Raw genomic sequence first — 27,956 nt, forward strand, 5'->3', positions numbered from 1 at the left:
AGACCATAAGATCATAAGATATAGGAGCAGAAGTAGGCCATTCAGCCCATCCAGTCTCTTCTGCCATTCAATCATGGGCTGATCCAATTCTTCCAGTCATCCCCACTTCCCTGCCTTCTCCCCATACCCTTTGGTGCTCTGGCTAATCAAGAACCTATCTAACTCTGCCTTAAATACACCCAATGACTTGGCCTCCACAGCCGCTCGTGGCAACAAATTCCACAGATTTACCGCCCTCTGACTGAAGTAATTTCTCCACGTCTCTGTTCTAAATGGACGTTCTTCAATCCTGAAGTCGTGCCCTCTTGTCCTAGACTCCCCTACCAAGGGAAATAATTTTGCCATATCTAATCTGTTCAGGCCTTCTAACATTTGGAATGTTTCTATGAGATCCCCCCTCAATCTCCTGAACTCCAGGAAATACAGCCCAAGAGCTACCAAATGTTCCCCATACAGTAACCCTTTCATTCCTGGAGTCATTCTCGTGAATCTTCTCTGAACCCTCTCCAATGTCAGTATATCCTTTCTAAAATAAGGAGCCCAAAACTGCGCACAATACTCCAAGTGTAGTCTCATGAGTGCCTTATAGAGCCTCAACATCACATCCCTGCTCTTATATTCTATATCTCTAGAAATGAATACCAATGTTGCATTCTCCTTCTTCACCACTGACTCAACCTGGAGGTTAATCTTTAGGGACTCCCAAGCCCCTTTGCATCTCTGCATTTCGAATTCTCTCCCCACCTAAATAATAGTCTGCCCATTTATTTCTTCCACCAAAGTGCATGACCATACATTTTTCAAAATTGTATTTAATTTTCCACTTCTTTGCCCATTCCCCTAAACTACCTAAGTCTCTCTGCAAGCTCCGTTTCCTCAGTACTACCCGCTCCTCCACTTATCTTTGTATCATCGGCAAATTTAACCACAAATCCATTAATCCCATAGTCCAAGTCATTGAAATACATCGTAAAAAGCTGTGGTCCCAACATTGACCCCAGTGGAACTCCACTGGTAACCGGCAGCCAGCCAGAATAGGATCCCTTTATTCCCACTCTCTGTTTTCTGCCAATCAGCCAATGCCCCACCCATGTTAGTAACTTCCCTGTAATTCCGTGGGCTCTTATCTTGCTAAGCAGCCTCATGTGTGGCACCTTGTCAAAGGTCTTCTGAAAATCCAAGTACACCACATCTACTGTATCTCCTTTGTCTACCCTGCTTGTAATTTCCTTAAAGAATTGCCGTCGGTTAGTCAGGCAGGATTTTCCTTTCAGGAAACCATGCTGGCTTTGGCCTATCTTGTCATGTGCCTCCAGGTGCTCCATAATCTTATTCCTAACAATCGATTCCAACAACTTCCCAACCCCTGATATCAAGTCTATTGTTTTCTTTCTGCTGCCTTCCCCCCTTCTTAAATAGCGGAGTAACATTTGCAATTTTCCAGTCATCCGGTACAATGTCAGAATCTATTGATTCTTGAAAGATCATTGTTAAGGCCTCTGCAATCTCTCCAGCTACTTCTTTGGGAACCCAAGGGTGCATTCTATCAGGTCCAGGAGATTTATCCACTCTCAGACCATTAAGCTTCCTGAGCACCTTCTCGGTCGTAATTTTTACTGCACAAACTTCACTTCCCTGACACTCTTGAATGTCCGGTACACTGCAAATGTCTTCCACTGTGAAGACTGATGCAAAATACGCATTCAGTTCCTCTACCATCTCCGCTTCTCTCATTACGATATCTCCAGTGTCATTTTGTAATGGCCCTATATCTACCCTCAAATCTCTTTTATCCTTCATATATTTCAAAAAGCTCTTAGTATCTTCTTTGATATTAGTCGCCAGCTTCCTTTCATAATTCATCTTTTCCTTCCTAATGACCTTCTTAGTTTCCTTCTGCAAGTTTTTAAAAGCTTCCCAATCCTCTATCTTCCCACTACCTCTGGTTTCCTTGTATGTCCTCTCTTTTGCTTTAGCCACTGTAGTGTCCTTCTTCTATTTGAAAATTTCTTCTTATTTGGAATATATCTGTTTTGCATGTTCCTCATTTTTCTCAGAAACTCCAGACATTGCTGCTCTGCTGTCCTTCCTGCTAGTGTCCCTTTCCAGTCAACTTTGGCCAGTTCCCCTCTCATGCTTTTGTAATTTCCTTTATTTCATTGAAGTAACGACACATTGGAATTTAGTTTTTCCTTCTCAAATTTCAAAGTAAACTTGATCATATTGTGATCACCGTTTCTCAAGGGTTCCTTATCCTAAAGCTCTCTTATCACTTCAAGATCATTGCACAACACCCAATCCAGCACAGCTGATCCCCTAGTGGGTTCAACAACAAGCTGCTCCAAAAAGCCATCTCTTAGATATGCTACAAATTCTCTCTCTTGAGGTCCAGTACTGACCTGGTTTTCCCAGCCCACTTTCATTGTTAAAATCCCCAACAGTTATCATGACATTGCCCTTCTGACGCTCATTTTCCACCTCCTGCTGTAACTTGTCATCCACATCCCGGCTGCTGTTTGGAGGCCTGTATACAACTGCCATTCGGGTCCTTTTACCCTTGTCATTTCTTAACTCAACCAATAAGGACTCTACACCTTCCGACCCTATGTCATCTCTTTCTAATGATTTAATATTATTTCTTATACACAGGGCCACACCACCACTTCGGCCTATGAACCTATCTTTCCGATACACCGTGTGTCCTTGGGCGTTCAGCTCCCAATGGCAACCATCCTTTAGCCAAGTTTCAGAGATGACCACAACGTCATACTTGCCAATCTGTAGCTGAATTTCAAGATGTAGCTTTATTTCTTATGCTGTGTGCATTCAAATACAACACTTTCAGCCCAGTATTTGCTGCTTTCTGTTTTAACCGCACTACGCCTCTATTACCTTGTAAATCATCCCACTGGTTGTGATTAAGCCTCATCTCCTGCCTGTCCTTTCTATCATCTCTGTTGCACGCTATCTTTGATATATATTTTTTTCCCCTTCCTCAGCCCTATCACTCCGGTTCCCAACCCCCTGCCAGATTAGTTTAAACCCTCCCTAACAGCTCTATTAAATCTGCCTGCTAGGATTTTGGACCCCTTTGGGTTAAGGTGTAACCAGTCCTTTTGGTACAGGTCGTACCTCCCCCAGAAAAGGCCCCAATGATCCAGGAACCTGAAGTCCTGCCCCCTACATCAGTCTCTCAGCCACGCATTAATATGCCTGATCGTGCTATTCTGGTACTCGTTAGCACGTGGCACAGGCAACAATCCTGAGATTACTACCCTGGAAGTCCTGCTTTTCAGCTTCCTACACAACTCCCCGAATTCTCTCTTCAGGACCTCCTCCCTTTTTCTACCTATGTCATTGGTACCAACATGTACCAAGACTTCTGGCCATTCACCCTCTTCCTTCAGAATACTTCGCACCCGATCTGAGACATCCCGTATCCTGGCACCTGGGAGGTAACACGCCATGTGGGTATCTCTATCAGGCTGACAGAACCTCCTGTCTGTTCCCCTCACTATGGAATCCCCTATGACTACCGCACTCCTCATCTTCTTCTCTCCCTTTTGCTCCATGGAACCAGGCTCAGTGCCAGAGACCTGATTGCTATGGTCCTCCTCTATCAGGTCACCCCCCTCAACAGAATCCAAAACAAGATAACAATTACTGAGGGGAATGGCCACAGGGGTGTTCTCTACTATCTAAGCTCTTTCCTTCCCTTCCCTTCCCTGACAGTCACCCACTTGTCTAACTCCCTGCAGCCTTGGGGTGACTAACTCTTTGTAGCTCCTACCTATCTCCTGCTCACTTTCCCTAATAAACTGTAGGTCATCAAGCCACAGCTCCAGATCCCTAACACGGTCTCTCAGGAGTTGCATCTTAGTGCACCTGGCATAGATGTGGCCATCTGGGAGACTGAAAGATTCCCAGGATTCCCACATCTGACACCCAAAGCAAAGCACTAACCCTACAGACATGCTCTCTATTTCTCAAAAAATACAAGGAAAAATCGAAGTCCACTTACCCACTTACCTCCCGAAGCCCAAATATGCCTAAGCCCTACCACTCTGACTCAGACCTCTCCATCGATGACCGCTCCACTAGGCAGTGTCTCCCTTTTATGCCTGAGCCTTCCCTGCTCCCCAGCACACGATTGGTGCTCCAGTTATAGCCGAGTTCCCGCGAAGCTTCCCCTTTTAAACTTCGCTCCCGGACCTGTGCGCCGCCTCTCTCGTAGCTCTCCAACTCACAAATGGTGCGCTGGTTATTGCCTTATAGTCTTATGGTCACCTTACTATTCCAACATCTTCACTATACAACAGAAAGGAGATTGCTGCAGAACTTTTGGGTACCTCGCTCTGCTCAAACTGGTATATTAGACATTGAAATGTATGAGAGTTCGCTGGTATTTTGCATTTTGTTTACAATCCACTCCCAGAGAAAGGGTTTCGATCAATTCAGCCATTGATTGAAATTTAACAACGTTCCACAGTCAATGTTAATACTGAAAGAAAAATAAGAAGCCAAACACAAAAAGACGTACCACAGATCAGAGGTGCCTTTGATCTACAGATAGCTAGGTAGGCTCATGTGTAAACAATTATCCCGTTAAACCTCAAAGTGATGAGTTCAATTTAGCATTGAATATAAATCCTGCCGGTAATTGCATGCAGCCCAGAATGAGATGAACTGCACTGTGGTGGGTGGTCTGGTTTGAACAGAGTCCTCTCTGTTACCAGCTGCTCAAAGCTGAACTTGTACTAGATGGAGCACTAGAATTTAGACCCTAAGATATAGGAGCAGAATGAGGCCATTTGGCCCATTGAGTCTGCTCTGCCATTTCATCATGGCTGATCCATTTCCCTCTCAGCCCTAGTCTCCTGCCTTCTCCCTGTAGCCCTTCATGCCCTGACCAATCAAGAATCTATCAACCACTGCCTCAAATATATCCAATGACTTGGATTCCACAATGAATTCCAGCATCGAAATCAGAATAAAGATAGGGCAACAAGAAAAGGAATGGGGGTCGAATGGTCTTTAATATCATTAGGACATGGCCAACAGAGTTTGTCTGAGCTCATGTCACTGGGACATTGGACTATTTTCCAAACCCTGACCTATAGGACCTCAAGCAGACAGGGTGATGAGAATGTGACTGGGTAGAGTGGCCATTAGTATGCATTCACACCTTTGAAAATGTTAGCCAATTGTACACTTTACATTCTATGAGCTTGACAAAATGAATCATTTCAATGAAAGCCATACAAAGAAATGGCTCTCCAGCACATTATTCAGATTCTGATGATTTATTATCACGTACGGCAGGGAGCAATGATAATCCTTGCTCAAAGAGCAAACAGTGTACATGGTTATAATAAATACATCAATAAATGTACATCTGTGGACTGTGGTTCCCTTGGACTGTTTCAGTTTTGTGTTTTATATTCTGTATTTTCACCCTGTCTTTCTTGTCGCAATTTGTGCAATTTGTTTTTTTGTGCCGGGGGGAGGGGGTAATGTGCTTGTTGTTGTTTGAGCTTTTTGTTTATTTACGCGTGGGATGGGTGTTGATGATTTCTTTGAACAGATTCAATGGTTTTCTTTGTTTTGTGGTTCTCAAGACCCAGATACAACTCTCCACCAACAACACGTGCAGCTTGTGGCGAGGTCTGCACACCTTCGCAGAGTTCAAAGCTAAACACAGTGGAGTTTCCAACTTTGCTGCCTCCCTCCCAGATGAGCTAAATCTTTTTTTTAACACGCAATTCGGTGTTGCCAACACTGAGCCCCCGAGGAGAGCCACTGATGCGACCTGCAGCTTGGTCATCTCTGAGGCTGAAGTACGCAGTTGTTTCCAATGGCTGGACAGTCACAAGGCTGCGGGACCGGATGGCATCCCAGGGCGGGTACTCAGGATGTGCGTAGCACAACTGACAGGTGTGTTTACAGACATTTTTAATCTCTCCCTCACCCAGTGTGGAGTGCCCTCCTGCTTCAAAACATCCACTATTGTTCCTGTACGTTGAAAGACAAAGATAACATGTCTGAACGACTGGCGTCCTGTCACACTCACCTTAATAATAAGCAAATGCTTTGAGAGGCTGGTCAAGGACTACATCTGCAGCTTGCTACCACCCCACTGGACCCCCTACAATTCACCTACTGACACAACCGATCGACAGATGACGCAATAGCCACATCTCCACACACCTGGAGATGAAGGATGCTTATGTGAGAATGCTGTTCAAAGGTTTCAAAAGTACATTTAATATCAGAGAAATGTATACAAAGTACATCCCGAAATGCTTATTCTTTGTAGCTATCCACGAAAATAGAGGAGAGCCCCAAAGAATGAATGACAGTTAAATGTTAGAACCCCAAAGTATCCCCCCCAGCTCCCCTCCCTCCCATGTGTAAGCAACAGCAAACAATGATCCCCCACCCCCCCCACCGGCAAATAAACAGCATTGGCACCCGCCACCAAGCACTCAAGCGTGAGCAAAGCAACAGCAAAGACACGGTCTTGCCGTACTCCAAAGGCTTCATGCTTCACCCAGAATTCGACATAGCACAGGCTCTCTCTCTCCCTAATAAGGGAGAAAGAGGTGTTTCCATTTCACAGCGAGAGGGGAGACATAACAAACTATCTGGTTTATGTTGTTAAAAGTCAATTGCGTCGCTTTTTCCGAGCTCTGTGCCCAAAGATCTCAGGTCTCTGGGCACACAGCCAAAGGTCTTCCAGCTCCCACAACACACCAGTCTGTTGGGACACTGACCTTCGATCCGCCTGTCTCCAGAGCCCCGAGATCTTCGGCCTCCAAGGACAAGCTGAGATTTTAGGCTGCACCCTGGGCACGTTGGATAACGGCCAGTGGTGAAACCCCGAAAGCGGGTCCCATTCTCGCAAAGAACTGAAGGTAGTGTGTAACTCCAGGTCAGGGTCTTCAAAAGACCCAAGAAAGGGAAAAACAGAGCTATTAAAGATGGAAATAGAGCTGTTTCTGAAGATGCAAGCAGAGGAGTCGCCGTTTAGCGCCATCTTGACTAAGCTTTGCCCTCCAGATCACTTGGACTACAGTTCAGCATTCAACACCATAATTCCCCCCAGGCTCGACAAGAAGCTCAGAGATCTCAGCCTTCACCCTGCCTTGTGTAGTTTGATCCTGGACTTCCCGTCAGATTACTGGCAAGTGGTAAGAGTGGGCTCCCTCACCTCTGCCCCTCTGACCCTCAATGCAGGTGCCCCTCAGGGATGTGTCCTAAGCCCCCTTCTTTACTCTTTGTATACCCATGACTGTGTCATCCCCCACAGCTCCAATCTGCCAATTAAATCTGCTGATGACACTACACTGATTGGCCTAATCTCAAATAATAATGAGGCAGCCTACAAAGAAGAAGTTATCACCCTGACACAGTGGTGTCAAGAAATAACTTTTCCATCAGTGTCACAAAAACAAAGGAGCTGGTTGTGGACTACAGGAGGAATGGAGATAGGCTAACCTCTATTGACATCAATTGACCTGGGGTTGAGAGGGTGAATAGCTTTAAGTTCCTCGGCATAAACTTCACTAAGGATCTCACATGGTCTGTACACACTGGCTGTATGGTGAAAAAGGCACAACAGCGCCTCTTTCATCTCACACGGTTGAGGAAGTTTGGTGTGGGGCCTCCAAATCCAAAGAACTTTCTACAGGAGCACAACTGAGTGCATCCTGACTGGCTGCATCACTGCCTGGTATGGGAACTGTACTTCTCTCAATTGCAGGACTCTGCAGAGACTGGTGCGGACAGTCATAAATTACTAAGGTAATTTATCCAGTGTGGAGAGACCAGGGGAGGTTCCTGGTGATGTGGATGCCCAGGAACTTGAAGCTGTTGACCATCTCCATAGCAGCTCTCTGGATGGGGACAGAGTTGGATTCAACCTTTCTGCTTCTTTTGATCAACAACCTGACCTCTCAGCTTGCTGACGTTAAGGGCTTGGCTGTTGGTCTGACACCATAACACAAGGACCCTTCCTGAATTTCCCCAGAGCATTAACCTTGTTCATCGTACCGTACTCACAGTACAGCACTCGTAGCTTTTGAGTCAGAAAGTTGCTGGGTTGCAGTCCTCAGTAACTCAAGAAGTTACACGTGTGCAGAGTAAGACACACAACGTGCTGGAGGAATTCAGCAGGTCAGGCAGCATTTATGGACAGGAATAAAGAGAAGACACTTTAGGTTGAGACTCTTAATCGGGACTGGAAAGGAAAGGGGAAAGAAGACAGAATTATCAATTCACATTTGTTTAGAATTGAAGACTATCATCAATTCTAAACAATTTACTACCGTTGGGCAGGAGGTATTGAAACCTCAGGTCCTACATCACCAGGTTCAAGAAATGCTATTGCCCTTCAACCAGCAGGCTCCTGAACTGGCATGAATAACTTCACTCCCGTCAATTCTGAACTGATTACACAATCTAAAGACTCACTTTCAAGGTCCCTATAACTCATGCTCTCAATAATTTTTTTATTTGCTCAGTTTGTCTTTTGCACATTGGTTGCTTGTAGGTTTATTATTGCTGGCATATGTCACAATTTTTTTCTTGGCATCAGTGCATTGCAATGTATGGTAATAAAAACTATCTATCCAATAAGTATGTATATAGAAAAGCTAAATTAAATATGTAATGCAAAAAAAGAAAAAATAGTGAGGTAGTGTTCATGGATTCATTGGCCATTGAGAAATCAGATGGCAGAGGGGAAGAAGATGCTCCTGAATCATTGAGTGTGTGTCTTCAGGCTCCTGTACCTTGATGGCAGTAATGAGAAGAGGGCATGTCCTGGGTGATGGGGGTCCTTAATGAAGGGTGCCACCTTTCTGAGGCATCATTCTTTGAAGGTGTCCTGGATGCTGGGAAGGCTAGAGCCTAAGATGCAGCTGACTGAATTTACAACTTTAAACAGCTTTTTTCCAAACCTGTGCAGTGGCCCGTCCATACCAGACAGTGATACAACTAGTTGGAATGCTCTCCATGTACATCTGTAGAAATTTGTGAGCGTCTTTGGTGACATACCAATTCTCCTCAAATACCTAATGAAACATAGCCATTGTTATCACTTCTTTGTGATTGCATCAGTGTGTTGGGTCTAAGATAGACCTTCAGAAATGTTGACACTTGGGAACTTTAAACTACTCACCTTGTCCACTTCTGACACCTCGATGAGGATTGGTGATGTGAGTTCCCTTGACTACCTCTTCTTGAAGTCCACAATCAATTCCACAGTCTACCTCATGTTGAGTGTTTATGTATATGTATACTGACATCTTTGTTTAGCTTATAATAAATTCTATTGTATTGTTTTATTTTTCCTGTGAAGGCCTGTAAGAAATTTTATTTATTTATTGAGATACAGCAATCCAGCAATCCCCCAATTTAATTGTAGCCTAATCACAAGACAATTTACAATGACCAATTAACCTAATAACTGTTACGTCTTTGGACTGTGAGAGGAAACCCACATGATCACGGGTAGGAAGTACAAACTCCTTACAGGCAGAGCTGGGATTAGAACCATAGAACCATAGAACATTACAGCACAGAAACAGGCCTTTGGTCCTTCTTGGCTGTGCCGAACCATTTTTCTGCCTAGTCCCACTGACCTGCACCTGGACCATATCCCTCCATACACCTCTCATCCATGTACCTGTCCAAGTTTTTCTTAAATGTTAAAAGTGAGCCCGCAGTTACCACTTCATCTGGCAGCTCATTCCACACTCCCACCACTCTCTGTGTGAAGAAACCCCCTCTAATGTTCCCTTTAAACTTTTCCCCCTTCACCCTTAATCCATGTCCTCTCATTTTTTTCTCCCCAGCCGCTGTGGAAAAAGCCTGCTTGCATTCACTCTATCTATACGCATCATAATTTTATATACCTCTATCAAATCTCCCCTCATTCTTCTACGCTCCAAGAAATAAAGTCCTAACCTATTCAACCTTTCTCTGTAACTGAGTTTCTCAAGTCCCGGCAACATCCTTGTAAACCTTCTCTCCACTCTTTCAACCTTATTTATATCCTTCCTGTAATTTGGTGACCAAAACTGTACACAATACTCCAAATTCGGCCTCTCCAATGCCTTATACAACCTCATCATAACATTCCAGCTCTTATACTCAATACTTTGATTAATAAAGGCCAATGTACCAAAAGCTCTTGAATTGAATGCTGGTTGCTGATATTGTAGAGAGTTGTGCTAACTACTATGCTACCATGCTGCCTAACGGTAGCATCAATGTAGTATACGGCACCATTGATAATAATAGTAACGTACTGTGTATGTACTTTCTTTGACTTTGACTTTCAATGGCATTAAGTGAAACTGGACAGCAATGCTCCTAAGATACTCAGTGATCGTTTGGCGGATGAGAAGCTGTATTGTGGTTGACTGCAGATTTTGGCGGCATTCAGTTGGACTTAGGGCCTCAAGCTGCAGTGTTGCCTGTTTACAGCTGCCGGGAGAGGGAAATTGGACCTGGTGTGCTCCACTGGGGACTGCATGGCTCCATCCAGGCTGGGGTTGGTGCAGCCCCCCACCTCCCACCTCCCAGTGTTTGCTTGTCGGAATAATGGACTTAGGGTCTGGACGCTATATATATATATAGAAACATAGAAAATAGGTGCAGGAGTAGGCCATTCGGCCCTTCGAGCCTGCACCGCCATTCAGTATGATCATGGCTGATCATCCAACTCAGAACCCCGCCCCAGCCTTTCCTCCATACCCACTGACCCCTGTAGTCACAAGGGCCATATCTAACTCCCTCTTAAATATAGCCAATGAACTGGTCTCAACAGTTTCCTGTGGCAGAGAATTCCACAGATTCACCACTCTCTGTGTGAAGTTTTTCCTAATCTCGGTCCTAAAAGGCTTCCCCTTTATCCTCAAACTGTGACTCCTCGTTCTGGACTTCCCCAACATTGGGAACAATCTTCCTGCATCTAGCCTGTCCAATCCCTTTAGGATCTTATACGTTTCAATCAGATCCCCCCTCAATCTTCTAAATTCCAACGAGTACAAGCCCAATTCATCCAGTCTTTCTTCATATGAAAGTCCTGCCATCCCAGGAATCAATCTGGTGAACCTTCTTTGTACTCCCTCTATGGCAAAGATGTCTTTCCTCAGATTAGGGGACCAAAACTGCACACAATACTCCAGGTGTGGTCTCACCAAGGCCTTGTACAACTGCAGTAGTACCTCCCTGCTCCTGTACTCGAATCCTCTCGCTATAAATGCCAGCATACCATTCGCCTTTTTCACCGCCTGCTGTACCTGCATGCCCACTTTCAATGACTGGAGTATAATGACACCCAGGTCTCGTTGCACCTCCCCTTTTCCTAATCGGCCACCATTCAGATAATAATCTGTTTTCCTATTTTTGCCACCAAAGTGGATAACTTCACATTTATCCACATTAAATTGCATCTGCCATGAATTTGCCCACTCACCCAACCTATCCAAGTCACCCTGCATCCTCTTAGCATCCTCCTCACTGCTAACACTGCCACCCAGCTTGGTGTCATCCGCAAACTTGGAGATGCTGCATTTAATTCCCTCATCCAAGTCATTAATATATATTGTAAACAACTGGGGTCCCAGCACTGAGCCTTGCGGTACCCCACTAGTCACCGCCTGCCATTCTGAAAAGGTCCCGTTTATTCCCACTCTTTGCTTCCTGTCTGCTAACCAATTCTCCACCCACATCAATACCTTACCCCCAATACCGTGTGCTTTAAGTTTGCACACTAATCTCCTGTGTGGGACCTTGTCAAAAGCCTTTTGAAAATCCAAATATACCACATCCACTGGTTCTCCCCTATCCACTCTACTGGTTACATCCTCAAAAAATTCTATGAGATTCGTCAAACATGATTTTCCTTTCACAAATCCATGCTGACTTTGTCCGATCATTTCACTGCTTTCCAAATGTGCTGTTATCACATCCTTAATAACTGACTCCAGCAGTTTCCCCTCCACCGACGTTAGGCTAACCGGTCTATAATTCCCCGGTTTCTCTCTCCCTCCTTTTTTAAAAAGTGAGGTTACATTAGCCACCCTCTAATCCTCAGGAACTAGTCCAGAATCTAATGAGTTTTGAAAAATTATCACTAATGCATCCACTATTTCTTGGGCTACTTCTTTAAGCACTCTAGGATGCAGACCATCTGGCCCTGGGGATTTATCTGCCTTCAATCCCTTCAATTTACCTAACACCACTTCCCTACTAACATGTATTTTGCTCAGTTCCTCCATCCCACTGGACCCTCTGTCCCTTACTATTTCTGGAAGATTATTTATGTCCTCCTTAGTGAAGACAGAACCAAAGTAACTATTCAATTGGTTTGCCATGTCCTTGCTCCCCATAATCAATTCACCTGTTTCTGTCTGCAGGGGACCTACATTTGTCTTTACCAGTCTTTTCCTTTTTACATATCTATAAAAGCTTTTACAGTCTGTTTTTATGTTCTCTGCCAGTTTTCTCTCATAATCTTTTTTCCCCTTCCTAATTAAGCCCTTTGTCCTCCTCTGCTGAACTCTGAATTTCTCCCAGTCCTCAGGTGAGCCACTTTCTCTGGCCAATTTGTATGCTTCTTCTTTGGAATTGATACTATCCCTAATTTCTCTTGTCAGCCACGGGTGCACTACCTTCCTTGATTTATTCTTTTGCCAAACTGGGATGAACAATCGTTGTAGTTCATCCATGCAACCTTTAAATGCTTGCCATTGCATATATATTGCATGTTGTATTTTACTGATACCCTATTTGTGCTTGCTGTCTTGTATGTGTGAGGATTAGGCCTCAAGCCGCAGTATTGCCTGTTTGCAGTTGCCAGGGAGAGGCATTGGGGCCGGTGACATGGGGTGATGTGGCGTGACATCTCGGCTGGAGTTGGTACAGTGTTGGTGCCCCAAGTGTTTGCTCTGCAGAAGACAGGCTGTGTTGTGGTCATTTGCAGATTTTAGTAGCACTGGATGGCTTGAGATTGGCCTCAGTTATTGACTGGCTGTGTCTTTCCATCTTATGCACGTTATGTGTGCTTTGTTCTGTGTGTGACTGTTAGTACTGTGGTTTGCTCCTTGACCCTGGAGTAACGCTGCCTCGTTTGGCTGTATTCATGTATGGTTGAATGACAATTAAACTTGAATTGAATTCCTTCAATGGAATTCAAAGAAATATTTATTCAATATCAACATAAATGAAATGTATTATCCTAAAATTGGTGGGATTTTCCTGCACACATATTGATGGCTGAGTTTTCTACTTTCAAACAAGTATTTCACCCAGCTGGACACATTGTGGAGGAAGGAAATATAGAATTTTTGTTTATAAAATTGGAATAGATGATACCGAGTTGGATAGCAATGACGAGCTGTGTCAAAAGTGTTAATGAATTATTCAGTAAACATCTTCAAAATGTATCGACAGCTCATAGAATCCCCATCCATTTTGAAGAGATCAAGCCATGCATTTTACGGAGCAGCAAGTTTGAAAAGCAGTGTTTTTAGGAAGTAGCCAAAGAGGGGTTGGAACCTAAAGCTTCACTTGCTCTCTCTCTCAGGATTGCTACCTGTGCCACGTGCGAGTGAGGCGAGGAACAGAAGGATTATACAGATCAATACGTGGCTGAGAGGATGGTGCAGGAGGGAGGGCTTCAGGTTTTTAGATAATTGGGCTTTGTTCCAGGGAAGGTGGGATCTGTTCCGACGGGACGGTTTACACCTGAACTGGAGGGGTACTAACATTCTTGCAGGAAAGTTTGCTAGTGCTGCTTGGGGGGGTTTGAACTAAATTTGCAGGGGGCAGGGATCCAGAATGTGAGAGAGGATAGCGAGATGAAGTATAAAGGACAGGTGGGGATTACACGGTTCTGGAATATTAAATGTGAAGTAGAGAAAGGTGAGGCGGAACGAGTGATAAGGAGGATACATGTGCAGAGGGATGGTCTGACAGAGCATGGAGTTAAATGTGCAGAAAGAGTAAGTAAATTTAAGAAGGACAACAAAATTCAAGGGGCGTATAGCCCAGTGAGAGTTCGGGGAGCTGGGTTATGCACAATAGCCAGCGATTTAAACAGAGAGAGGAGAAATGGGTTAAAAATTCTATATCTGAATGCACGAAGTGTCAGAAATAAGGTGGATGAGCTTGAAGCTCAGGTGCGAATGGGTAACTATGATGTTGTTGGGATAACGGAAACATGGCTGCAGGGGGATCAGACCTGGGAATTGAATGTACAAGGGTATACGTGCTATCGAAGGGACAGAAAGGTGGGCAGAGGGGGTGGGGTGGCCCTGTTGGTGAGGAATGAGATTCAGTCCCTTGCAAGGGGGGTCATAGAATCAGGAGAAGTAGAGTCAGTGTGGATAGAACTGAGGAACAGTAAGGGCAAAAGGACCCTAATAGGTGTTATCTATAGGCCCCCAAACAGTAGCATGGATATTGGGTGCAAGATGAATAGGGAGTTAACAATGACATGTGGCAAAGGAAATGTCGCAGTAGTTATGGGAGATTTCAACATGCAGGTGAACTGGGAAAATCAGGTTGGTACTGGACCCCAGGATAGGGAGTTTGTAGAGTGCCTACGGGATGCATTTTTGGAGCAGCTTGTACGAGAGCCGACCAGGGATAAGGCCATTCTGGATTTAGTGTTATGCAATGAACAGGATTTGATAAATGATCTTGAAGTAAAGGGGCCATTAGGAGGTAGTGACCATAATATGATAAGTTTTTATCTGCAAGTTGAGAGGATAAGGGCAGATCAGAAGTATCAGTATTGCAGTTGAACAAAGGAGACTATGGAGCCATGAGGGAGGAGCTGGCCAAAGTTGACTGGTGGGATATCCTAGCAGAAAAGACAATGGAACAGCAATGGCAGGTATTCTTGGGAATAATGCACAAGATGCAAAATCAGTTCATCCCCCGGAGAAGGAAGGATTCAAAGGGGGGAAAGTGGCCACAGTGGTTGACAAAGGAAGTCAGAGATAGCATAACATTAAAAAAGAAGTATAACAGAGCTAAGGTGAGTGGGAAGACGGATGATTGGGAAATTTTTAAGGAGCAACAGAACTTAACTAAAAAGGCAATACAGGGAGAAAAAATGAGGTATGAATGCAAACTAGCTAGGAATATAAAGGAGGATAGCAAAAGTTTTTTTAGGTATGTGAAGAGAAGGAAGATAGTTAAGAGCAATGTTGGGCCCTTGAAGAATGAATTGGGAGGAATTGTTATGGGAAACAGAGAAATGGCAGACGAATTTAATAAATACTTTGGATCTGTCCTCACTAGGGAAGACACAAGCAATCTCCCAGATGTATGGATGGGCCAAGGACACAGGGTAACAGAGGAACTGTAACAGATTGACATTAGGAAGGAAACGGTGTTGAGTAGACTGATGGGACTGAAGGCTAACAAATCCCCAGGTCCAGATGGTCTGCATCCTAGGGTACTAAAGGAGGTGGCTCTGGAAATTGCGGATGCATTGGTGATCATTTTCCAATGTTCCTTAGATTCAGGATCAGTTCCTGAGGATTGGTGAATGGCTAATGTTATCGCACTTTTTAAGAAAGGAGGGAGGGAGAAAACAGAGAACTATCGCCCTGTTAGCCTAACATCAGTAGTGGGGAAGATGCTAGAGTCCATTATTAAAGATGAAATAGCGGCATATCCTGATAGCAGTGATAGGATTGAGCCGAGCCAGCATGGATTTACCAAGGGCAAATCATGCTTGACTAATCTTTTGGAGTTTTTCAAGGATGTAACCAGGAAGATAGACGCGGGAGATCCAGTGGATGTGGTGTACCTTGACTTTCAGAAGGCATTTGATAAGGTACCACATAGGAGATTGGTGGGTAAAATCAGAGCTCATGGCATTGGGGGGGAGGATATTGACATGGATAGAAAACTGGTTGGCAGATAGAAAGCAAAGGGTAGCAGTGAATGGATGTTTCTCGGAATGGCAGGTGGTGACTAGTGGGGTGCCACAGGGCTCGGTATTGGGACCACAGCTGTTTACGATTTACGTCAATGATTTAGAGAAAGGCATTGTGAATAACATCAGCAAGTTTGCTGATGATACTAAGCTGGGTGGCAGTGTGACATGTGATGAGGATGTTAGGAGAATTCAAGGTGACTTGGATAGGCTGGGTGAGTGGGCAGAAACTTGGCAGATGGCGGTTAATGTGAATAAGTGTGAGGTATTCACTTTGGGAGCAAGAACAGGAAGGCAGATTATTATCTGAACGGTATGGAGTTAGGTAAGGGTGAAATACAAAGAGATCTAGGAGTACTTGTTCATCAGTCTCTGAAGGTGAATGAGCAAGTGCAGCAGGCAGTGAAGAAGGCTAATGGAATGTTGGCCTTTATTACAAAGGGAATTGAGTACAAGAGCAAGGAAATCCTTTTGCATTTGTACAAGGCCCTGGTGAGACCACAACCTGGAGTATTGTATGCAGTTTTGGTCTCCAGAGTTAAGGAAGGACATCCTGGCTATGGAGGAGGTGCAGCGTAGGTTCACTAGGTTAAATCCTGGGATGTCCGGACTGTCTTATGCAGAGAGGTTAGAGAGACTGGGCTTGTACACGCTGGAATTAAGGAGATTGAGGGGGGATCTGATTGAGACATATAAGATTATTAAGGGATTGGACAAGATAGAGGCAGGAAATATGTTCCAGATGCTGGGAGAGTCCAGTACCAGAGGGCATGGTTTAAGAATAAGGGGTAGGTCATTTAGGACAGAGTTGAGGAGGAACTTCTTCTCCCAGAGAGTTGTGGAGGTGTGGAACGCGCTGCCTCAGAAGGCAGTGGAGGCCAATTCTCTGGATGCTTTCAAGAAGGAGCTAGATAGGTATCTTATGGATAGGGGAATCAAGGGTTATGGGGACAAGGCAGGAACCGGGTATTGATAGTAGATGATCAGCCATGATCTCAGAATGGCGGTGCAGGCTCAAAGGGCTGAATGGTCTACTTCTGCGTCTATTGTCTATTGTCTATTGTCTATTGTCTATTGAAAGGTTCAATAGATTAGGACTTTATTCCCTGGAGTGTAGGAGAATGAGGAGAGATTTGACAGACGTATACAAAATTATGAGTGACAGAGATAATGTAAATGCAAGCAGGCATTTTTCCACTGAGTTTGGGTGAGATAAGAACTAGAGGTCAGAGGTTAAAGGTGAAATGTGAAATACTGAAGGGGAACTTCTTCACTCAGTGGGTGGTGAGAATATGGAATGAGCTGCCATTGGAAGTGGTGTATGCAGATATGATTGCAATATTTAAAGAAGTTTGGTTGGGTACACGGATTGGAAAGATATGGAGGGCTATGGTCCCAGCGTAGTTCAATGTAATAGTTTGGCATGGACCTGTTTCTGTGTTGTAGGGTTATGTTTAGTGACGTCTGTCCAGCTGGGACCATTTCTTTACGCGCAGCATACACAACATGCTGGATGAACTCAGTAAGTAAGGCAGCATCTATGGAAAAGAGTAAATAGTTGACATTTTAGGCCTAGTCCCTTCTTCATGACTGAGAAGGAAGGAGGAAGATGCCTGAATATAAAGGTGGGAGGCAGGGGAGAAAGGTTAGCTAGAAGGTGATAGGTGAAGCCAGGTGGGTGGGAAAGGGCAAGGGCTGGTGAGGAAAGAATCTGATGGGAGAGGAGAATGGACAATAGGAGAAAGGGAAGGAGGAGGGGACCCAGGTGGATGAGAAGAAGTGAAAGGTCAGAGTGGGGAATAGAGGAAGGCGGGGGAAATTTGTTCACTGGAAGGAGAAATCGATTTTCATGTCATCAAGTTGGAGGCTAGCCAGACAGAATATAAGGTGTTGCTCCTCCACCCTGAGGGTGGCCTCATCTTGGCACAAGCGGAGGCCATGGATCGTTACGTTGGTGAAACTGCTTTGCAATGTGACGTGTCCTCTTCATGATATCACGTGGTCCAGTTTCAGCCCTGTCTACTGACATAAACCCACCTGCAAATGTTTCTAAAATACATTCTATTTACATTTAAGTGCAGCTGGCTTGATCTAAAATAAACACATTTAGATTTGTACTCTCCAGTATGAACCAGTAATTAAGTTAGTCTATGATTAAGGTACACACTGCCTCCCCCGGGCTAGTGCATATGAAATTACATCTAAACATGCCTCTGAGCTTTGAAGTTTGCTGTTTAACTCCTGACCGATGGTGTCAGGGAGGCAGAGACACTTTGATACTTGCACGTGGATCACAGAAAACAATTGCTCATCCCCCAGCCCCCTCTATAATGTTTCGAGTCTAGAGGCTTTCTAATTTGTGGATTAATCTTTAATGAAATCAAACATCCCAGGACTCTTCTTAGCCAAGGAGGTAAAATTTGATCCCAAGCCACTGACTGAGATAACGTTTTTCAAAAAATGCTTGTTCAAAGAAGTGGGCTTTAAGAGAAAGAAGATAGGGTTAGAATTCCAGAAAGTTCCCAGGTCGTTTATGGCCAGGCCATTGGGAGGGAAGTATTGGAGCCTTAGCCCCCCCCCCCCACCCCATCATCAGGTTCGGGAACCATTGTTACCCTTCAACCATCAGGCTCCTGAACCAGCGTGGATAATTTCACTCACCTCGACGCTAGGCTAATTGTACAACCTATGGATTCACATTCAAGGACTTTTCATTATGAGAGGCATTGACCATGAGGATAGTCAGAGGCTTTTTCCCAGGGCTGAAATGGCTAACACGAGAGGGCACAGTTTTACGGTGTTTAGAAGTAGGTACAGAGGAGATGTCGGGGTAAGTTTTTTACGCAGACAGTGGTGAGTGCGTGGAATGGGCTGCCAGCAATGGCAGTGGAGGAGGATACAATAAGGTCTTTTAAGAGACTCCTGGATAGGTACATGGAGCTTAGAAAAATAGAGGGCTATGGGTAACCCCAGGTAATTTCTAAGATAAGGACATGTTCGGCACAGCGTTGTGAGCCGAAGGGCCTGTATTGTGCTGTAGGTTTTCTATATTTCTAATTCATGTTCTCAGTGCTATTTATTAATTTATTTTTTTTTGTATTCACACAGCTTGCCTTCTTTTGTACATTGGTTGTTTGCCAATTTTTGATTGTGTGTATTTTTTCATTAATTCTATCGTATTTCTTTATTCTATTGTGATGCCTGCAAGAAAATGAATCTCAAGGTTGTACATGGTACTTTGATATTTAATTTACTTTAAACTTTGAGTTTTGAATCTTGGGCTTTGTTACCTTTAAGACTCAACTTGATGACCTATTCCCTCTTCCACTAGATGTCACTTCCCCTTGTGGGACTTCCTCCAACTATTCAGCACAGCCCACAACCTCATCCTCTCATTCAGCACAGTCCACAACCCATCCCCTCATTCAGCCTCACTCTCAATTTCTGTTCCTGCCCATTCTTTATCTCAAAGACTCTCACCTCAACACAAAACCTTCTACTGGCATTCGTGTAGTTGTCAGGTCTAGATTTAATTACCCAATATTTTCCTCAACAAAGAGATCATCTACTTCAGTCCCTATTCTATGTCAATCTGAAAGTGGCACAGTAGTGCAGTGGTTAGCACAATTGTTTTACAGCACCAGTGATCACTGACAGGGGTTCAATTCCCACCGCTGTCTGTAAGTAGTCTGTACTTTCTCCCTGTGACTGCATGGGTTTCTTCCAGGTGCTCCAGTTTCCTCCCACAGCCTAAAAATATACAGGTCAGTGTTGGTGTTAGTGAGTTGTGGACATGCTGTATTGGCGTTGGAAGTGTGGTGACACTTGTAGGCTCTCCCCAGAACATCCGCAGGGCAATGGAAATGGCTCACGAACATGTAATAAATAAATCTAAAAAATTAGAAGTCAAACTTTTGATCCTGGATTTGACTTCGAGAAAAGGTGGGATTCTTTTGCTCGTTATTATCATTTGATTTGAGTTGATTAAGATGGTCCTTTTCTGATGCTTGGGTATATGGATTTGGTTGGCAGATAGATGTCTTTTTTTAATGGAAGCTTGTATGGCGTATAGCTCCGGGTTTGTGCTCCAAATGGGTTTTTTCCCCCGTTTTTTTCTGTTATTAGGGTTTTTTTTTTCCGTTTTAGTTAGCAGGGGTTCTTTCTTTCTTTCTTTCTCTTTTCCATAAAAAAAAAGCTTTAACATTTTGTTTTTTTTTATTATTATTGATATACTGTTCAGCTTGGTTGATAGTTTAACTCTTATTCTACATATGGATATGTTGTCTTGATTATTTTGATGTATTTTTCTCTGTTGTTGATTTTCAATAATTAATAAAAAGATTTAAAAATGAATAAATAAATCTGAATTTGAAGGTCTGCACTGTTCCTTGTTCTACAGTATAACCTGCATGAGTATCACAGCAACCGTTTTGAACAATATTACCACCTAATTCCATAACTTCTTAAGATTCAAATTACAATTTCAACCATTCCTTAGATATTTCAGTCCTACAGTCCCTCTACTGTCCATTCCCAATGGAGCTTTTTCAATCAGTTCAGTCCTAATTGGAGGATTGCCTCTCACTTTGGGTGCCACATTTTAGGGAGAATATTTCTGACTCAGTGTGGAGATTAGCAGGAACAGCTGGAGCGGGGGTTCCCAACCATTTTTACGCCATCGACCCCTACCACTAACCGAGGGCTCTGTGGTCCCCAAGTTGGGAACTCCTGATCTAGAGGGTAAAAGGACTTTAGCATTGTGGAGAGTAGAAATGGTGGAATTATGCAGAATGAAAATCAAAATATTCCATATATTATTGGAATTATTTTATTATTCTCATGTGTAATGAGATACGTACTTGTTTTGCATGGTATCAGTACAGATGATCAGTGTATTGAGGTACGGCAAAGGAAAGCGATGACAGAATACAGAATGAAGTGTTACAATTACAGAGAACATGCAATGCAGGCAGAGAATAAGGTGCAAGACCACAAGAAACTTGATTATGTGGTCAGAGGTTCGTTCATTCGTTATGCGCCATATCATATGACACGTGCGATCATAGTCTTTCCATGACCATGATTGTTCTTGGAAAATTCTTCCACAGAAGGTATTTGCCATTGTCTTCTTCTGGACAGTGTCTTCGCAAGATGCTAGCCTTTACCAACATTCTTCAGAGATTGTCTGCCTGGTGAAGGTGGTTGCATAACCAGGACTTGTGATATGCACGACCTGCTCATACGACCATGCACCACCTGCTTCCATGGCTTCATGTGACCCTGATGGGAGGGGGTGGTGGCTAAGCGGGTGCTATACCTTTCTAAAGAGTGACCTACCTACAAGCTAGTGGAGGGAAGGGGCACCTTACACCTTCTTTGGTAGATATGTATCTCCACCACATCACCCAGTGGTCAAGGGTGACACACACAAAATGCTGGAGGAACTTTGCAGGTCAGGCAGCATCTATGGAAAGGAATAGAGTGAATGTTTTGGCCTAGACCCTTCATCAGGACTGGAAAGCAAGAGTGAAGAAGTCAGAATTCTGAAATGTTGACTCTTTGTTCCTCTCCATAGCTGCTGCTTTACCTACAGAATTCTCTTGTGTTTATGAGGTCAAGGGTCTATCTGATCATACTAGGGGACCATTCAATAGGCTTTTGTATCTTCTGCCTGATGGGAGGGCAGAAAATATATTTAGATAGGGTAAACAGGGAGAAACACCAAGCTAGGAGGTTAACAATTCAGGGATACATTGCCTGAAGAGGAAATCAAAACACATTCCATCGCAAATTTCAATAACAGTATGAGAAGGAAATAGTGTATGCCCAAAGTATGAGAGAATTACATATGGAATTCAACAGAATAGTTTTTGTTTCCAAAGAGCCAGCAGGGAATCTTGGGGTGAAAAGGCTTCATTGTGCATGTAGGATACCTTGTTATATTCAGTGGGAACTGCCTGGGGAAGGGTGTTTGTCTGTTTAATATGGGTGAATTCAATTTTGTGTAATGAAGCGTAAAATGCTGGATGCAATCACAACTCAGGCAGAATTAACACTACATTTTGACAACTTTCTTTTATAATTCATTTCTCTCTCCATAGCTGTTGCCTGACCTGCTAAGTACTTGGGCCATTTTGTGCTATTTCAAGTTTTTAACATCTGCAGTATTATGATTTTGAGTTACAGTTGTTGTTTTAAAGAATGCCCACTAATTGCTTTATTGGTTGGAAAAGACTTTTCTTGGTTTTACTTCTGATAAATTCCCAGTTACTTATTTTGAAATTTAAACAAATCTTACACTTGGTAGTTACTTCCTTATCAGACTCAAGAATGGTTCAGATTAATTAATTAATTTATTTATTTATTTATTTATCACATGTACATCAAAACGTACAGTGAAATGTGTCTTTGCGTAACAGCCAACACAAGCGAGAGATGTACTGGAGCACCCAGCAAGCGTCACCACACATTCAGATGCCAACATAGCATGCCCATAACGTTCAGCAGAACAACAGCAACAAAATAAAACAAACACAGATTCTGCAGATGCTGGAAATGTTGAGCAACGCACACAAAATGTTGGAGGAACTCAACAGGTCAGGCAGCGTCTATGGAAATGAATAGATAGTCAACATTTCAAACTGAAAAGGTCGGGGGGGGAGGGGAAGGAGATAAGTAAAGCTAGGTGGGTGGGAAGGTCAACCCTGGAGAAGAAGGACTCCTACAGGCAGTGAAGACAAGCTCCCAGGAAGAATACATGGCCGTGGTAGCAGATCTGGTCGAAGAGTCAGAGATCAGGAGATCTCAGAGGGGGTGCAGTGAGAGAGGGTTTCACTGAACTCCCATTGAACAGAAGAAATAACCACAGCAAAGCAAGCCCCTTTCCTCCCACTCATTCACACAGACAGTCCTCCAGTTCCAGGAGGGACCACCTTCGGGCCCCCGCCTCCATTGGACCCATGGACTTAGAGGCGTCAGGCCTCTAATTTGCCCAGTGATCTCACAGACCAGCCATCTAGTTATATGATAAGATGGACTCTTGGCCTCAAAGTCTAGCTCATTATGATCTTGCACTTTATCATTTACCTGCACTGCACGTTTTGAGTAGCTTTTACACCTTGTTATACATTGTTAAGTGTTTTACCTTATTCTACCTCACTGTAATGATCTGATCTGTATGACTAATATGCAAGACAAGCTTTTCACTGTATCTTGGTACGTGTGACAATAGTAACCCAATGCCAATAAAATCGTCCCACCCAACCGGTCTTCGCAGGTACTGCTTCATGATATTCATTAAACCAGGCAACATGATGATTCCAGGTATTCCTCTTGAATTGTTCATCCTTCATCATCAGTTCTTCTCTGGAGCTTGATTCTCTTGTGGTGACACTTTGAAGATGAAGGGAAGTTGAAAAGGTTGACACCAAGAATCCACTGCAATTTGGCAAATCCATTTTCTCATCAGGAAATCCTGGGCTTTAGGATTTGTATTAGGATAACCCCAAAGTTTTCAATGCAATCAGAAAATCAGGAATTAGAGTTATGCTTTAGAAATTGGTTACACAAAAAGCATGTGAACGGTTTTCAATCTTGTTACAGAAGACATGGTTGGCTGGAGACAAGAGGTTCTGCTGGTGCTGGAAATCTTGAGCAACACGCAAACAATGTTGGAGGGCCTCAGTATATAAGGCATCATCAATGGAGGGAAAAGAACAATTGACATTTCAGGCCAAGACCCTTCACCAGGACTTCCTGATGGTCGATCTCAGCCCAACACCTTGACAGTTCATTTCCCTCCACAGGTGCTGCCTGACCTGTTGAGTTCCTCAAGGCATGGTTGACTATTATTTTATGACAACTGAAAGTATTATCACAAAGTACATTGAGGCATACAGTGAAATGCATCGCCATGGTTCCAGTGCCAACATAGTGTGCCCGCAGCTCATTAACCCTAACCCTTATGTCTTTAGAATGTGGGAGGAAACTGGAGCACCCAGAGGAAAAGAACACAGTCACGGGGAGAACATACAAAGTCCTTACAGAGAGCAGCAGGAATTGAAACTCAATCGAATTACTGGCGCTCTAAAGCACTGTGCTAACCGATAGGCAGCCGTACCGCCCGCAGAGGGTGGTGGGTACGTGGAATGAGCTGATAGACAAAATGGTGGAGGCATGCACAATTTCTATGTTTTTGGACAGGTACACAGAGAGAAAATATTTTAGAGGGATATGCGCCAAATACACGGAAATGGGACAAGTTGGGCTGTACTGATTCTAATCTCATCTATTCAACCTTCCCTTGTCTTATTGCCCAGTGACCCTACAACTTATTCTCTCTCTCACAAGGCCATGAACTTCATTTTAGATCAGAAAACAATAAGACATAGGAGCAGGTTTAGGGCACTCCTCCACAATTCCATCGTGGCTGATCTATTAATCCCTCTCAATCCAATTCTCATGCCTTCTCCCCATAACCTTTGATGCCCTGATTCTCCAAGAGCCTATCAAACTTTTCTTTAAATACTGTATACTCAGTGACATGGTCTCCACAGCCATCCATGGCAATGAATTCCACAGATTCACCACCCTCTAGCTAAAGAAGTTCCTTCTCATCTCTGTTGTAAATAGATATCCCTCAACTCTGAGGCTGAGTCCTCTGGTCCTAGACTCACCCATTATAAGAAACATTTTCTCCATATCCGCTCTATCTCAGTCTTTCAATATTCAATAGTTTTCAATGAGATCCCCCTCTCACTCTTATAAACTCCAGTGAATACAGGCCTGAGCTATCAAACACTCCTCATACGTTAACTCTTTCATTCCTGGAATCATTTTTGTGTACCTCCTCTGGACCCTCTCCAATACCAGCACATCTTTTCTTAGATAAGGAGCTTGATTTCTTGACTCAAGGTAACTTATAGCAGCCAGTTAACCTACCAGTGTATCTTTGGGATGTCTGAGGAAACTGGATTACCCAGGGAAAACTCATATGCTCACAAGTAGTACATCTATACAGACAATACCCAAAGTCAGCACTGAACCCAGGAGATATGTGGCAGAAACACAGACTGTACCACTATGCCACCAAAATCATATTTCATTCTTATTTATGATAAACTTCTTAAGTCATACAAATAACTACTGCCTCAATCTGAATCTTAAGCACATGAGAGTCTGAAGATGCTGGAAATCCAGAGCAGCACACAGAAAATGCTGGTGGAATTCAGCAGGCCAGGGAGCATCTGTGGAGGGGAATAAGCAGTCAATGTTTCAGGCCAAAACCCTTCATCAGGAATATAGAACATAGACATAGAATAGTACAGCACAGTACAGGCCCTTCAGCCCACAATGTTGTGCTGACCCTCAAACCCTGCCTCCCATATAAGCCCCCACCTTAAATTCCTCCATATACCTGTCTAGTAGTCTCTTAAACTTCACTAGTGTATCTGCCTCCACCACTGACTCAGGCAGTGCATTCCACGCACCAACCACTCTCTGAGTAAAAAACCTTCCTCTAATATCCCCCTTGAACTTCCCACCCCTTACCTTAAAACCATGTCCTCTTGTATTGAGCAGTGGTGCCCTGGGGAAGAGGCACTGGCTATCCACTCTATCTATTCCTCTTATTATCTTGTATACCTCTATCATGTCTCCTCTCATCCTCCTTCTCTCCAAAGAGTAAAGCCCTAGCTCCCTTAATCTCTGATCATAATGCATACTCTCTAAACCAGGCAGCATCCTGGTAAATATCCTCTGTACCCTTTCCAATGCTTCCACATCCTTCCTATAGTGAGGGGGAATATGTGAACTTTTACTTTGTTCCATTCCATTTAAGCTTCCCACAAAATAAATCTTTCTGCCTTCAAGATGTGGCTCAACATACGGATGGAATTGCGAAGTTGGCTATATTTCATTTGGAGTTTGTTGAAATTTGGTATGTCACCAAAGACTTTAGCAAATTTCCACAGATATACCGTGGAGAGCATTCTTACTGGTGGCACCAACATCTGGTATGGAGGGGCTATTGTACAGGATTAGAAAGCTGCAGAGGGTGTAACTTCATCATGAGCACTACCCTCCTCGTCATCAAGGACATCTTCAAAGATAATGGTTCAAGAAGGCAGCATCTATCATTCGAGACCCTTACCATCCAGAGTATGCCCTCTTCTCATTACTACAATCAGGGAAGAGATACAGAAGTCTGACAATGCTCTCTCAGTGTTTTAGGAACAGCTTCTTCTCTTCTGCTATCAGATTTCTGAACAGTCCATGAACACTACGTCATCATTCTGCTCTCTTTTCTGCATTATTTATTTATATTTATATTTTATATATTTTTTGTAACTTAACAGTAATTTTTAATGAATTGTACTGTACAGCTGCCGCAAAACAACTAATTTTACGACACACGTAAAATTAGATAATAAATCTAATTTAGATTCTGGGATATAATTTAATTTTCTGGAAATTTGGGCAACACGATAGCACAGAAGTTAGCAGCTCCAGAGTCTCAGGTTCAGTCCTGACCTTGGGTGCTGTTTGGGTGGAGTTTGCGCGTTTTCCCCGAGACCCTTTGCTTCCCCCGAATGCTCCGTTTTGCTCCACATCCCGAAGGTGTGCTGGCTGACAGACTGATGCCTGAGTGTTAAGCTGGTGGTGAGGAAAATGATGGGGGTAGTATTGGGGGGAAGCAGCAATGGTCATAGAGATTCATAGAGTCATAGAGCTCTACAGCACACAAACAGACCCTTCATCCCATCTAGTCCATGCCAAATTATTATTCTGCCTAGTCCCATTAACTAGCACTTGGACCATATCCCCCCATGCTCCTCCCATCCACGTACCAAACATTTCTTAAATGTTTCAAATTAATCACCATCCACCAATTCCGCTGGCAGCATGATCCACATTCTGAATGAAGAAGTTTCCCCCTTCAGATTCTCCATTAATATTTCACCTTTCACCCTTAACCTGTGACCTCGAGAACATGAGGATGGCGATGCGAGAGAGAAAATTGGATCAGTGCGGATGAGTGCTTGATACGATTACAGCTCGGGGTTCCATTCCAGCACCTTCTGTAGGGAGCTTTTTATGCTCTCCCCATGAATGCATTGGCTTTCTCTGTGTGTTCTGGTTTCCTCTCACATTGCAAAGACATACCAGCCAGTGGTTTAATTTGTCATTGCAAATTGTCCTGTGATCAGGGTAGGGTTAAATAGGTGGGTGGTGCAGCTGTTAGGCAGCAAGGGCCTGTTCTGCATTGTGTCTCTAAATAAGCAAAATAAATAAAAATAATTGGTCTGGACGTGTTGGGTCATAGGTACCATTTCCATAGCGTATGACCCTGTGACAATGAACGGGCATTTCTCCAATCCTTCAGTTATAACATGCTGAGAAACGTGATTGTTATAGCTGATTAATGGCAGATGAAAGCACTAACAGTTTCATTAGGATATAATTAAGGCAGAAGATTTATTGTGATTAGCTGCTTACCTGTCTTGTTCATTCATTAATATCTCTGCCTGGGAGAAGGGCCAGAAATGGGCTGGGAGCCTCAGCCTGTGAGTGTAAAAAGCACACAGGGTAAGAAATATATCAGAACACAGCTGCTGAAAGACTAATATTTTCATATGAAGTTTCTCTCAAATCGACAGATCGATCTATTTAGAGATAAAGTATCAGAATTGGGTTTAATATCACTAGCATCTGTCATGAAATTCGTTGTTTTGAGGCAGCACTGCATTGCAATACATAACAATGTACATATATTTAAAAAGCTAAATTGATTAAGTAATGCAAAAGAGAAAAACAATGGTAAGGTAGTGTTCATGGGTTCAATGTCCATTCACAAATCTGATGGCGAAGGGGAAGAAGCTGTTCCTGAAACACTCAGTGTGTGTCTTCAGGCTCCTGTACCCCTCTCTGATGGCAGCAATGAGAAGAGGGCATGTCCTGGATGATCGGGGCTCTTAATGATGGATGCCGCCTT

The 27,956-nt window shown here is 43.6% G+C and overlaps 1 protein-coding gene across 1 annotated transcript in view; it reads right to left on the reverse strand.

The window, feature by feature from the left end:
* Positions 1 to 27,956, reverse strand: part of LOC134353570 (doublecortin domain-containing protein 1-like) — a 610,678-nt gene that overhangs the window by 18,240 nt on the left and 564,482 nt on the right. The window contains exon 40 of the mRNA XM_063061626.1: positions 27,461 to 27,526. Within this exon, the coding sequence (XP_062917696.1) occupies positions 27,470 to 27,526 (57 nt within the window). The 3' untranslated portion in view covers positions 27,461 to 27,469. The remainder of the gene's footprint in view (positions 1 to 27,460; positions 27,527 to 27,956) is intronic.

This window comes from Mobula hypostoma, chromosome 11, assembly GCF_963921235.1.
Source record: "Mobula hypostoma chromosome 11, sMobHyp1.1, whole genome shotgun sequence".
NCBI classification, from domain to species: Eukaryota; Metazoa; Chordata; class Chondrichthyes; order Myliobatiformes; family Myliobatidae; genus Mobula; species Mobula hypostoma.